This window comes from Anser cygnoides, chromosome 6 (genome assembly GCF_040182565.1).
Source record: "Anser cygnoides isolate HZ-2024a breed goose chromosome 6, Taihu_goose_T2T_genome, whole genome shotgun sequence".
NCBI classification, from domain to species: domain Eukaryota; kingdom Metazoa; phylum Chordata; class Aves; order Anseriformes; family Anatidae; genus Anser; species Anser cygnoides.
The window spans coordinates 29,761,810-29,776,070 of record NC_089878.1 but is presented as its reverse complement, the minus strand read 5'-3'; the positions used below and the strand labels follow the sequence as shown (position 1 = coordinate 29,776,070).

Here is a 14,261-nt window from a genome sequence, read left to right as displayed (position 1 = left end):
AAAGCGCTGACGAAAGTAACTGGACTATGGAGGGTCAGGAGAGAAACTGTAACAGGTGATTAAGTAAGCAACCAAGGAATCATAGTTTGATCAATTTGCAAAGTTCTCGAACTCCAGCTCATTTAGTGAATTTGCTGTCATCATCATTACAGGACACTTTATCTTTTCTTGTTACGGATTATGTCAATTGCTTCAATTGTTTGCTAAGTATTTTTGAAAGCAAGCGATGGTGCAGAGACATAAAATTAATATGTTGGCTTTGAACTGGCACATCTAGAAGCTCATTCTTCATCACAAACTTTTTCCTCCTAAGTGTTTTTGCTACTTCTTGACTGTCATTTTGGCTGGAGCCTGGATACACTTTTATCCAAATTGATAAGGAAAGATGTGAAGATTCAACCATTAATAACATGGACAGATACAAACAGAGATGATGTAGACAGCCCCTTTGTCACTGTATATTTGGAAACAAAAAAAAAGCTGAATAGAGCGAGAATTCAGGCTAAAGGTGCTCAAGTGGCATAAATCTGAAAGGACACACAAACTTTGTATGCTTTGGTGAAGCTACGGTTATGTCTGTCTGGTGTTCTCCTTTCAGTTACGACAATTCCAGCAGTAGGTATTAGGGAGTAGCAGAAGAAGTGGGAAAAATCTATAAGCCCCAAGCTCTAGCACATAAAGCATATTCTAACTATCACGACTTAGAGAATAGATGTTTTGCTGGACAGTTTATTTTGTAGTTGCACACTGAAAGTTTCATACGCCTGTATTTTAAGCAATTGGTACTACACACTTCTAGACTGGATGGGTCATTGCTTTCAGTTCTCTCTCTCTTTTCTTTCTTTCTATTTTATGCTATACAGTGCATCAAGGAGAAAATTGTTTTTTAGTCACCAGCAGATCCCCCCACAGGCATTTCATGTGCACCATCCATTCCAAGCTCTGCTCATCATTTTTGCAGGCCGAGCTGATTGCAGGTTTCAGAGTGAAGTCACGCAGTTCCATTTGCTGAAAAAGGCCTTATTACCCCAGTGACAACAACTTGAAGCTGTCTTATGGTTCAGTGGAAGACCCCATCTCTTTGTAGTCATTCGTCACTTTACGCAATCAGGAATGCCATACAAAAGTAAAAAACAAACAAACAAAAAACAGTCAGCTGTGACTGTTAAGACCCCAGAGCCTTAACTTTGAAAATTGCCTTCAGATTTATGTTCCACTTTGTGCCAAACTTCTTTGAAGTAGATGGAGATACAGTTGTTTTGGGAACAGCAGGAAATCATTAAGGAGTCACCAACTATTTATGAATGTAATAGGGCCTAACTTTCAAAAAGCAAGCAACAATTGTAATTATGAAACTGCTGACAAAGGCACACATTTTAATGTCAAACAACATTTGCAGTAATTACACTTTTTTTTTTTTTAAATAAAGGAGATCTCAGAGTTCATTCTGAGTAGAACTTGTCAATAATTTTCAGGCATTATTTTTAAACTAAAAAAGTTATTCCTTTTGTGAAGAATTTTTAATAGTGTTTACTTTCACACCTTCAAGTTTGTTTTCACATTTTAAAATGTTCACTAAAATGGGACTAAAATAACCTAAAATAACATTATTTATAGGCTGCTCACTGAAAGCTCATTTTCTCATTAAAATGTTTAACCAAGCAGTTTTTGAAAAGTTTTTTTTTCAAAATTGAAACCTGTAAGTTACTATTTTTTCCAAAGGAGCAAGACCACTTTTCCTTCTCTAACCATCTTTTTTTTTTTTTGACCACTTTTAACTTACATCAACCACTGAAAATAAAATGATAGTTTTCCAAAGATATTTGCTTCACTGAGCCCCAACACAACCTGTGACTTTCAGTTCCTGCTGCATTTCCTCAGGCCCTTTTGGGAATGAGATGCACTGCCATGCAGCAACAGTACTGCAATTGAGTTCCTGCAGGCAGCAGAGGCAAATTTGTTTGTTTCACGAAGTTGCATTACGCACAGCTGAAAGAGCTGCTAGCAACACATGCAAACCCATACTGTCCCCCTGCAAGTATGATCAATATGCTGCAAGAGCCTTACTGGTTTTAAATATAAGCAATTTCATCTCTGTTCAGATCTCTGAAGTATCTGGAACCTGGTAATCCAGCTGTTTTAATTACAGTCCTTAAACCAGAAGAGATTGTATCCCCACCGTGATGAAATGACAGCATGTGGCTAAGCACAAACATTTGCAAGGTCAAACTTCAATTGTTTCCAATAAAACATGTTTTTATTCAGTTTTTTACTGACAACTCATGTTTGTATTGACACTTTCTCCCAGTCTTTCTTTTGCCCTTATCAGTTCATCTGCAGTCAGATTAGGTTTCACTAAACACACATTTACTGATGCATTGCTGAGCTCCCTTCAGGTAACTCTTCCGCTGGCCTTCCTTAGTACTTAACAGCTTTGTTTCTTCTGCCCCCATGTTTCTAACTTATAAAACCCTCTCTCAGACTACTTTTATTTTCCACCCCCTGATTCTCTCTTGGTGAAAAAGATGACTGCTTCTTGTGCAAAGACTTGAACTTCTGCAAATAATCCTCATGGAACAAAATATTTAAAGCCTCCTCTCTTCAATGAAAGAATGAACTTGTTACTCACCAATTACAACTCACCCCCTGGGTGTTGGACTTGATGCAAAAGTTAAAGTGATACCTGGACTTCACTTTTACTCCTGGGAGACCAGGCAAGGTAAACCTCTCTCCTCCACCCAGCAGTATATTATTTGTATAGATAAAACTAAGATTGTGAACTCCAAATCATGAAAAAGAAAAAAAAAAAAAAAAGGCAACAAAAAATTTAATTTAAATCTGAAGATTTTGTCACTTTCAAATGCAATGGACATCAATATGATCTTCCTCCAAAAAACAAATCAACTAAAACCAAACCTTAAAATTCTCAACATTTATTTCTTACTATATTTCTAATTACTTTGGAAATTGATGATACACAGTTCACTGCAAATACTCTGTGGTGGAGATTCAGAATTTTGGCTGTACAAGATATGATTACCAAAATGAGTCCTGTGATATTGCTCTTTCTAGGCTGGATTCTCTTAATCTAATAAAAGTAGCTTTTTTTACTCAATTTACATCAATTACTCAGATGACGGCATTTTATGGTGATATAATAAATTAAATACATTAAAGATGCCAAAAGAGCTTTAATTCTTGATATTATTGGGATGTACTGACACTGTCCAATCCCCAGACAGAACACTGCAGAAATGTATGTTTTTTTACCACACCTAACAGTTGCACAATCATGAAATATCGTAGGCAGAATAGCCGGATCATCTGGGACTTCATTCCTTCGCAATTCTTTGTATCCTTAGATGCAAAAAGTAAAAATAAACCTTATAATAATAGTATTATTATTGTATTCTGAGGTAAAATATTATTTAATGGTTAGAACAGAAAGGCCAGTAAGACCTGGGGATCCTGTTTGGATCAGCAACCTGCCATGCACCTTGGACAAGTTGATATGCATAAATGCTCACCACAGACCAAATTAAGCATTCTCATCAAAACTCTCAGAGCTCCTGGGACACAGATTGGAGATGCCTATTTCACCCTCTACTTGCATACGTCTGGCCTGACAGATTTGCTCTTACAGACTCAGAGTAATGAGTATTCAATCCAGGATTTTTCTAAATAACAAATCAAGTGATATGCAATGAGAGGTTTCTTCTTCTCTTCTCATTTCAACAGTAGAGGGATTAGTACAAGCAATGAACTATGGGAATGGTTGTCATTCTCACCCTTATAATACAATTGGCTAGTTAAATGCCAGAAAATGAAATCTGTACTCTCAGAAACTGGATTTTGACAGCTCTGCTGTTGACAGACTAATGCACTCTCCACTCTGATGTGCCTGCATGACAGATGGCTTATTTTCCCTTTTTAAAATATGTATTTACTCATCTGATAAATAATGTGTTATTTTCACAGATAGCTTTAAAATGACTTTTACCCCAATGTCACTTAAACGCATGTTGGGAATGGATCCTCCCATTATACATGGGATTATACCATTTCCTACAATTCAAGCTAAGGCTGTCCCTAGCTCTGCGTAGGAAAGGTCATGTCAGCCCATCCCACTGTCACTTTCCCACTGAGGTTTGAAGATTGCTGTGTCAGTCCCTCATGCCCAGCAGCCCATGGCTGATTCAGGATAATCTCCACATCTTGCTGGGGTAAGAGTGCCAAGGAACCCTTCACTGTTAAGAACAAGGTTGGGGGGCAAGGAGAAATTATAGACTTAAAGGACATCAAGCATAGTATTTCAGCCTTACTCTTAAAGTACTGGCATTCCTGTGGTCATGTCAGGTCACACCTGACAAAGGCAGGCCTCAAAGGGTACTGAGTACCTGAGAACCCCCTATACACTCTGGTCTGCAGTCACATCCCAAAGTGGATTAGTCTCTGCATTATTTACAAGAAAATGTCAAGCAAAGGGAAAACTTTTGTTTAAACAAACACCACTGAGAAATGCAAATGTACAATTTACAGATACACAAACTGAAGGGAAAGCAATAATAAGACAGTAACTTATTACAAAATAAACAATGAAAATTCATATGCCAGAAGCATGGTGTGAACAGAAATATGCAGGAACACCAAGTACAGTACTGAAGGCTTGATATGAATTTTAAACATGTTTTGTTTAGTCAAAGAACACAAAAGTTTTTAAATACACATGGAAAAGTCTATTTCAATGGAAAATTGGCTACTCAGGACATATAAATTACATGACTAGATTTACTACTAGACATCTGGCATACTGAAACTCTCTGAACTACATTTGCCCAGCCAGTGAACTGTGTAAATGCATCCCTACTTTGGAACACAAGAGAATTACCATCCATGGCTTGCTCTTTAAGATGCAACTCCAGTACCGATAACAATCTCGCTGAAGCCATATTAAGCTCTTCAGATCAAAAATTATATATGCAGTAAGCATATTAGTATGAAAAAATACATTTTCAAAGCCTCAAGTTATGTTAAGTTTATGTCATATCAATGACTTTATGACATTTCCATTATTGGATGGCTCTTGCCTCCAGCAATTACCTTGGCCAATAAGACACATGCCTGTATCCACAAGATAGATCATACACCAAAGCAAATATCCAGAATTAAATTACATTCTGTTAATTATCACCTTGCAAAGCTTTGGGACATGTTGTTATCCCCAGAACATGAAGAATAAAATCATTATTTTATATGTCTCATCATCCTTTATTTCAATGTTCAGCATTCTTTGGAACAAAAAAATACACCTAAGACTAAAGGCCATCTGAAAACTGTCATACATAAAATAACAGAAATGCAGAGGGGGAAGATGAGGCTTTCTAAGGGAGTAACATAGCTCATACAAAGAGGAGATTACCAATCATTAACTTGCAATAAAGTTATAACAGTCTGTATCTCAGGGCTATTTTACACTTGTTACTGCTTTCTCTGTCACAGGATAATTACAAGCAGAATTAATAGCATGAGAGAGATGACTGTTCAGGTTTTCAACTATGACCTCTCAATTAAAAATATATCTATATACCTACAATTCCTCTCTGTTTCTTTGTCTCTGTACATATACATCTATAATTCTGACCTAGGTTCAATTGCCTATTGCACATCTAACCTAAGACAGTCCCCCTCTGCAGAAACAGGCGAACTGACATATTTCAGAAGTGGTCCATTCCACAGACACCTTATTTTACAGTCTCATTAGTCAAATTCTGAAAGTAGCTCACTCCCTCTGTTAAATAAAGGCCATTCTGTTAAACAGAGACGATTACCTTAGAATATATGTCACAATACCCAACAAAAATTGAGCTGAACCCCACCTAGGCCTTTTTCCCAAGCTGTTTACTAACATTGGTGTTTCTATCTAAAATAGAAAAATAGAAGGAAACATTACATTTTATCTATTTTGCTACAGCTACTGACACCCAGAAACCACTAGTGAATTTTATCACTATTTTATTTGTATTTACAGCTAAGTTCAGAAAAGAAAAGCAGGACAAAAGGAAACTTCAGAGTAAAACTTATCTGCTGCATTATATTTATTTAAATGTACACGACCCTATACCCTTTTGCTGGTGGACCCTCACCTGGATAATGTAGATTGCCATAACTCCTGTAACTGTTCAGAAGCTTTCAGAATCAGAAGGGATTCTGAATGAGCAGGAAGATACCTGGTGTTTGCAGTACACCAATTGCCTCTGGGAAGATTACATCCAGGCCATGTCTAGATCAGCTAATTCTTTATATGTATATATATATTGAGATATGCACTTCTGCTCTTCATCCACACATCTTGAATTTCAACTACACCCATTTTAAATCACGAAAGACACAATCTTGTCTCACTTATCTGACACGGTCATGTAAACATTGTTCCAGGTGTGTCTTTTATCAACTTATTGTTCTGTCCTGCCACTGTCTACTTCCCCCTAGTTGTGTCAAATAAAAACTATCTTTGCTTTTCACAGCATATTTCCAACCAGTCTACCTGTAATTTTCCCTATCAAAAATGTCAAACTTCTCTGGTCATAGCCTTATATTTTTCAAACAAGCACATTATTGCTTTCTCCCATGTCACTCCTTCACACCTGTGAGCATTCAATTCCTTCCTCTTTTTAATCCACCTTATTACATTTTGCCTCTAAGGAAGCCTAGTAATAATTATGTACCTGGTAGACTGAAACCACTGCCTATGATGCTGATGAAGACTTTTTGACACTCCATCACATGCACCAGAATGTTTTCTTACCTCAGAATCCAAAGGGCAAGCTCTTTGGAACAGGAATAATCTGTATTATAAACTGTTTCTCACAGTAGGATCCTGTGTAAGTCCATGAATGTTTAGAAGAAACCAGTAAGACAGCCTGTGCATCAGCCACAGAATGCTGATGCACAAGCTCAACTATTTAGAGATGATGACAGTCAGTTAAGAACAATATATCTTCAGATATCAGTTCTTAAAATGGTAAGGTCTCACAGTCTGAGCTGATAAAACATAAATCAATTAATTCTGGTTTGCAGATACGCATGATGCAGTATTTCTTGAAAACAAAGCAAACCTCTTACAAACACCACACGAAAGAGAGGCAAAAATCACAGTGATTCAACTCAGAAAGAAACAAAATCCACCTGATGATGAAACTAGTCACACTATGTTTGACTTGCAGCAGATTGCCAGCTAAATCTTTCCACTGTTGCTGCACAGACTTAAGTCTGAAGGGCCTTTTTGTAAAAGAAATAGCCTCTCCAAGTGGTACTAGTTCAATTTCAGGCCTGTCAGCCTCAGTGTTCTAGTAAAAATCAAAATCTGTTGAGATAATGTTTCAAAACTTAAGAAATTATATGTTTTACTTTGATAGAACTATACTGAATTACCTGATTGGAAGAGCTGCCCCTATATTGAAGATATTCTGAAGTTATACTGTGATCAGATCTGAGGTTTTCATTCACCTGCTACAAGGTACTCTTGTATGTCAACCACTATCAGCTGAAAGTGATAACGTCTCTTGTTCTGTAGGTTTCTTATCAACAGCTCGCATTTGCCCACCGGCTTTGAAATAGTTTCATCACACATCTCAAGCAGATGAATGCATTCCTCCAGACTAATGTTACAGTTTATCAGCATTGCTTGGTTTACAGGGCAGCTGGCTGCACAATCTAGCTGGAATCAAATTAGCTGTTGATAATATGGTTGTAAATAAGCTCAGCAGCTGAATAGCTGTACATCACATGTGTGCACAGCTTGACCTGATGCAAGTCTTAGCACAGATCTTCTTGAGAAACTTATCAGGGTAGTTTTTACATCAGTGAACCTTAAATAACTGCAGACCTCTGTGTGCCTTTGGGATCTGAGGGAGAGCAGACATCAGTTCACAGATGCAGGAGGCTTCAATAACTCCATGCAAATATCTGTGGGGAAAACTAGTCATAAACCAGTCCTCTGCAACAATGAGATGGTCTCCTTCAGACACAAGCCATGCCAAGCTGACAGAGATATAGCGAGCCTTAGGCCCTGAGCTAATATGATAGTTCAGGTGTAGCCTAGAGGTTAGCATCCCTAATCACCTTTAATGGTCAACAGATCTCTTCCTGCCACAAGGACCCTTTCTCTTCTCATTAACTGATTTGGCCATCTAGCTTTGCACCAAGCATCAGCTGGTGTAAATATTCTGCTATGGCCTCAATCGCTGCGTACTTTGGCTCAGGTCTGGATGATTTGAAGAGGAGTGATGTCTTTTGGAATGACAAAAATGCCGGGCAAACAGTAATCCCTCTCTTCTGAATTATAAACTTGGCATTTTTCTTCACATCCTTCTTCTAGTTTGGTACAGTAGAATATGATTTCTGCACCAAACACTTACCTTGTTTTGAATTTACAATGTAGTGTTCAGGTGCCTTCAGCTTGGAAGACAAATCTATGAATAGATCTCTCAACTGCCTCTCCCATGTACTAGAGACTTCACACCACAAATGATTTCATCATTAATTAGCAAACCATTAGGGTCTCTAGAATTTGAGTACCATCGCCAATATTCTCAGCTTCAGACCACTAAGTACCTTTTCTTCTCTTCTGCTTTTTAGCTTACCAGGGAAAAATGCATCTCTCACCAGCCTCATCCTATCTGCGGTCTGACTGCTCATCAAATACCTGCAGAGGTTACAGCTGTATTCCTGGAACTGTTACTCACTTTATCTCCAGTGACAGAACAAAGTTTTACCTTCATTTTCTAACTATTTTTCCTTTTAGTTAGCTTTATGAACAGGCTTTATTTTAGACTCCCCTTTCTATTTTTTTTTTAATCAGAATTCCCCGTGTGGTGTGTCTACTGTGGTACTTTTTTTTAAAAAAAAATACCTTATAATCCTTGCTGTGGATTTCAGTATGTGCGTGCATCACATACTGCTACTGTTTCAGATAATGTATCCTTGCTAAAAGGCAGCAGCCCAATGAATTCAGCAAAATTTCAAAACCATAAACTCCTGAAAACATTGATTTTGCAACATGAGTTTCCAGATAACGAGCAACAAAGACAGTCCATCCACCTTCTATTGGCCTACACATTTGGTTCAAGATACGAACAGAAGACATAGTACTGAAGAGCAAGTATTTCTTATTTCATACATTCATTACTGCTGCTTGACATGCAATCCCAACCAGAGATTCAATTCACCCAGCTCATTCTAGATAAATTTGCCTAAATGTCTAGTGACCAACTCATCTGTGATGTGTATGCAACATGAATGAATGTAAAGTTCTCCAAATCAATGCACAATGTGAGAAAAAATGTGGAAAGCAGTTAAAATAATATGGCTTTGTTTTCTCCAAAATATTTGTCAAGAAACAAGCACATTTACAAATGGGTTCCCATAGTTTTCCTATACCAGTTCTTGAACTCTTCCATGAGACATGTCAGGGCATGTCACATCCTACAATATGAGATGACCTGTCACTAAGCTCCTCTCTGTTTTATGTGCACATTGACATATCTGTTGTAGTAGAAAACAATGAATGTGTGGGTTTACTTACAGTTATGACAGGTAGCTCCCATATAACCTGTATCATTACAGTCGCAGTAAAATGTGGTCCAGGACTGAGAACATTTTCCTCCATGTTCACAGTAGTTAGGCAAACATCTGATCAGAGACAGATTTAAAAAATGTAATTAATTATAAATATTTCAATAAAAATAATGGTCTGGAAAAAAAAATAGTCTCTTTTCCCACTGAGGCAAGAGTTTCCTAGGGCTGAATCACTGCATATTACCTGAAGTAATTAGTTATTCCTCTGATCTTTGACTCACTTCCATCATAAGCACTGAAGAAAACAACATTTAATAAATCCAGCAAGCCAGTAAAGATCACTCTCAAAATAAATAAATAAATAAAAATCCGCTTGTCCTTTACTTGTTAGCAGTTAAAGTGCCACAAACTATCTCAGCAAAGAGGAGGAGGATGAATAACAGGTGAAAATACTACTGAAATCTTGTTTAAAAGAATTCCCAGTTCTCTGATTAAAAAGAAATCATTATCACCAAAATTAGGCTGCATTACATTTTGTGGTAGCTCAAATGACATGAAAATTTCAGAAGTGAAAGGGAAAATATGCTTCAGTTATGAGTTCTGTACTCTCTCTTCTTTCCCTTGTTTTAGTTGGTATGCCTCCAAAGTATTATTGAGAAGCAAATTATTAAAAGAAGAAAGAGGCATAACAGCATGCAGCTTGGGAAGTGAACAGAAACAAAAGCTGCGGGAGATAAATTCAATCTCCAGGACAAGAGGTGAACACTGATCTGAACTACAGTGGTGTAAATACGGGCAGTGTAATGGAGTTACACTGGTCTACATGGAAACAGAGCTTGTTCCATTGTCTTTTCTTTTTTTTTTTTTTTTCCCTTACTGTATATTAGATAATCTCTTTTACACTGTGTGTTCGAATTCTGAAAAATGAGTAACTTGTTTATAATACCACTGATGCAATTGTGATGGGTGGGTGGATAGAAAACAGACAATCTATCCATCTCACCCACGCCAGCATTTCATTAGGGTCTGCTTGGCTGCAAATTGAACTTCAAAATCCTTTTTATGGCCCAGATTTTTCAGTGCTGCCAGCAACCAATGAAGTCACTGAAGCTACCTAGATTTGTACTAGTTGAAGACCTGATTTTCTTGTAGTTCATCTCATTCTTAGTAAACGTTTGCATTTAACTGTGCACATTGCCTTTAACTGTGGCTTTCTGTCTGCTTCTTCAAAAATCCTGACAATTAAAGCACATTTCACTTGTAGAAATTGAAAACTTATGTGTCACTAACGGCCACTGTGCTCCACAGGCTTCTGAGCCCCACCAGCCATGCATTCATCAGCTTACTTGAGTCCAAGGTTATCTGGAGTTGCCAAACACTAACTACCCCAAGAAACTTGCATATGTGATAAAAGCCTATCAGACTAACCTTATGTCTTCAACATGCTGTGTGCAAGTACTTGCACATGTATCCTTGTCTGCATATGTATGGGGCTGAGATTTGATCTGGAACTCAGATTTACTTGATCACTATTTATACCACCATAATAAAATTACACAGACAATATATCATATCAAAGATTAACTCATTTTTATTAATACTTAATCAATTGTTCTTAGTCATTATTTATTATTCAAATATTACAGACATAAGGGTTTCAAGAAGAAAATATGATATTTATAACTATCAGTAACATCATTTGAGGCAATTATAAGGTATATTACTCTTATAAAAAATAATTTTTATGGCTTCCACTAATCATCGGTCTCAAATATAGAATGGCGAAAGAAAACGACAAATACACTCCTCGATTTCCTGCTCACCAGGGAGGTTTTTGCAGTGCTGTGGAGAACAGTTGAGACACACAGCAAGGGAACTAAAGAAGGTGCGTCTCAAAGTCCAACTTGTCAGTTTATCTGTAGTAGACACCATTTCTTAGGCTTTTTACTTAAACATCTAAAACAAAGACAAAGGGGATGGGCAAAGCTGTTGGTTTTGACTCGTACTAACAGGCAGTCTGAGAAAGGGTGAGCCTTCAGCTTTTAATGCTATGCTGAGAAATCATCCAGCAGAGACAAAAGCCCTGCTGATACAGAGACAACTTAGCCAGGCCCTCTGCCATCACATCTACTCATGGCAATGGAGAAGAGATTAATCTGTGGGTCAATGCTAAAGAAAGCAAGAACAGCCTATGAGATGGCACAAGTAGGACTGGCTGGTGCATGACCTGTGCCCAGCTGTGCTCTGCAGGACTCACCAGCAGTTTCATCCCAGAGACTTCAGGAGAAGCACAGTGGTTCAACAGCTCTGCAGTGATAAATATAAATTTTGACTGGAAGAGCAATTTGCTCAAGTTTACACTTCGGTCATGTCTGGTCTTGCCCTCAGTTTATTGCCTTCACTTCTACCTGCTCTTTGATGATAAACATTCACTTATATCACCTGTACAAGAGAAGTAGCTATACTCATATTGCAGAGAGTGATGGAGACAAGAAATATCTGATGTTTATAAAGCTCTTAGGAGAGGTAAAAATAGCACTGCACTGTATCATTATCATAATTTACATCATCAGTGTAATGGACAAATATGTTTTCTGCCTATTTTTAAACTAACTCTTATTAATTAACCCCATACAGTACACCTAATTGCTAGTCATTTGTGGTTTGCCAAAGGCCCGTATCAGAGGCTTAGCCACATTTATTCCATTAAAACAGCTTCCTTAATAAAGGCTTTACAAAGTTGAAGGTCACTTCTCATTTCTGTTTGTCTTACAAATGCAGACACTTTTTCTTCCCCCAACAATGCACAACAGACAAGTTGAACTAGCTATGTAAGCTTTTAATGATATTCATAAATTCAGAATTAAACTTTTTTTTTTTTAATTCCTTAGTCTATTTGCTTTAATTAGCACCAACCACATTGATCTTGTTTTGGTCAGATAACTAACCCTTCTAAGAGCTTATGAAACAAATTTCTTCGCAACTCTAATAATTACCATAATCCCATTCTAACTGAGCAGTTGTGTCTTCATTAGAAGCAAAATTTATCCTAATTGTCAGAGAAGTCCAAATTAAGAAATAACTATGATTAAAATTAATCAAGACATGGATAAATCACAGGTTGTTTCATTTGCTGACTGTCCCAGAACCTCATGCTGAAGGGTTCAATATATATATTTTAAAATACAGATATTTGCATTCTAGTGGATTCAAGCAATTCTAGCAAAGATCACAGTGGTATCATAGAATTTTTCAAAGACAAACAATTGCAGTAGGCAGCCCCTGACCTATTTGCAATTGAAACGAACAGATTGAGTCAATTTTAGTGAGTATGACAAATGGGACACTTTGAAACTTAATGCTTTGCCTAAGACAACTTGTGATAGACCAGGGACTGATCTTTCCGATTCCAGACTAATTCATAGAATACCTCATGGTGAATTAATTTTATAAAAATAAATAAATACATAAATGAAAAAAATCATTTTTCCCTCCTTCAGCCAAGCTGGAAAACAAACACCTAAGTGAGCAATTAGCAAAGCCTTCACAAAAGCACTCACTGTCCTTAGATGAAACATCTCCAAAAATGCATGTACTTCCTTTGAATTCAAAGGACAAACTGCATAGACATTAAAAGGCAAAATTTGGCCCTTTATTGGAATGACGAAGAAATAACAATGACAAAATTACTTGAGTGGGAAGGCTGAAGGAGTTCTACGCATTTGATGTTACACTTGACTGGAAATAAACCTGGTACTTTCAATAAGCACCTCTCAGATTTTGTTACAGTCAGCACAACACATCCTGCCTGTACCACTTTCTATTTTTCCTAAATAAACAGAAAAAAAGAAAGCTGAGAAAAAAAAAAAAAAAACACCACACTCAATATTAAGACTCAATTTGCATCATTTTGAAGCAACTCAACAATGTTGTAACAAGAACACATACAAAAGTGAAAAGCATCTTTTTCAAGACAGCATTTGCTTTATGTTATCACCAATTAATGTTCTTTCAGCATGTTTTCATATTTTAGGGGGTGCAGCTATTTCATGTAAAATCAACGAAATAGAATATTAACACTGATTATTTTGTATAGTAAGCATGTATGTACAATGAAGCTCATGGTGTTACCATAACAGTCTGTAACTTTGCTCTGGTAATTTTTTTTTCTTCACTAAAATCAATACGTTTAGGCCAATGGCAATAGCATGCCTTTTTGTCTTACTCTGCTGAGCAGTGAATCTGAAACTCCTTGCCAAATTATATTTCAAATATACGAAATGGACTCAAAGGGAGACCAAACAAGCACTGGAAGGGAAAGGTAAGAGAAATCCACCAACACCACTACATAGACAAAGTTTATCAACTTCAGGGATTTACCAAGGGGAAAACAAATGAAGATGAGGTAGCATTAGAAAAGAAAGTACCACAGGAGCACATCCCATCTTGTTTATCTCTGAATGTCCATTTGTGGCAAAATAGTGAGCTAGATCTCCTTAAATAAATTGAGAAGAGAGAAATACTAGAACCAGAGGAAGGAAGGGAAAAGAGTGAATAAAAATATCATTAAGACTCCCAACTTGCATCATGCCTTTCTTTTCTCTTATTCTCAAGCATTACTTATGAATATAGGCAAGCAAAAGAATTAATGTTTTCCAGCTCTTTGGGTTTTCTCAGTGCGCATT

General features: G+C 37.1%; 1 protein-coding gene across 3 annotated transcripts in view; it reads right to left on the bottom strand.

The window, feature by feature from the left end:
• The window catches only part of CNTNAP5 (contactin associated protein family member 5), a 285,697-nt gene that overhangs the window by 98,835 nt on the left and 172,601 nt on the right, over positions 1-14,261 (bottom strand). For all 3 annotated transcript variants that reach the window (XM_048050395.2, XM_048050396.2, XM_013178329.3), the window contains one exon: positions 9,584-9,690. In XM_048050395.2, coding sequence (XP_047906352.2) covers positions 9,584-9,690 — 107 coding nt within the window. The remainder of the gene's footprint in view (positions 1-9,583; positions 9,691-14,261) is intronic.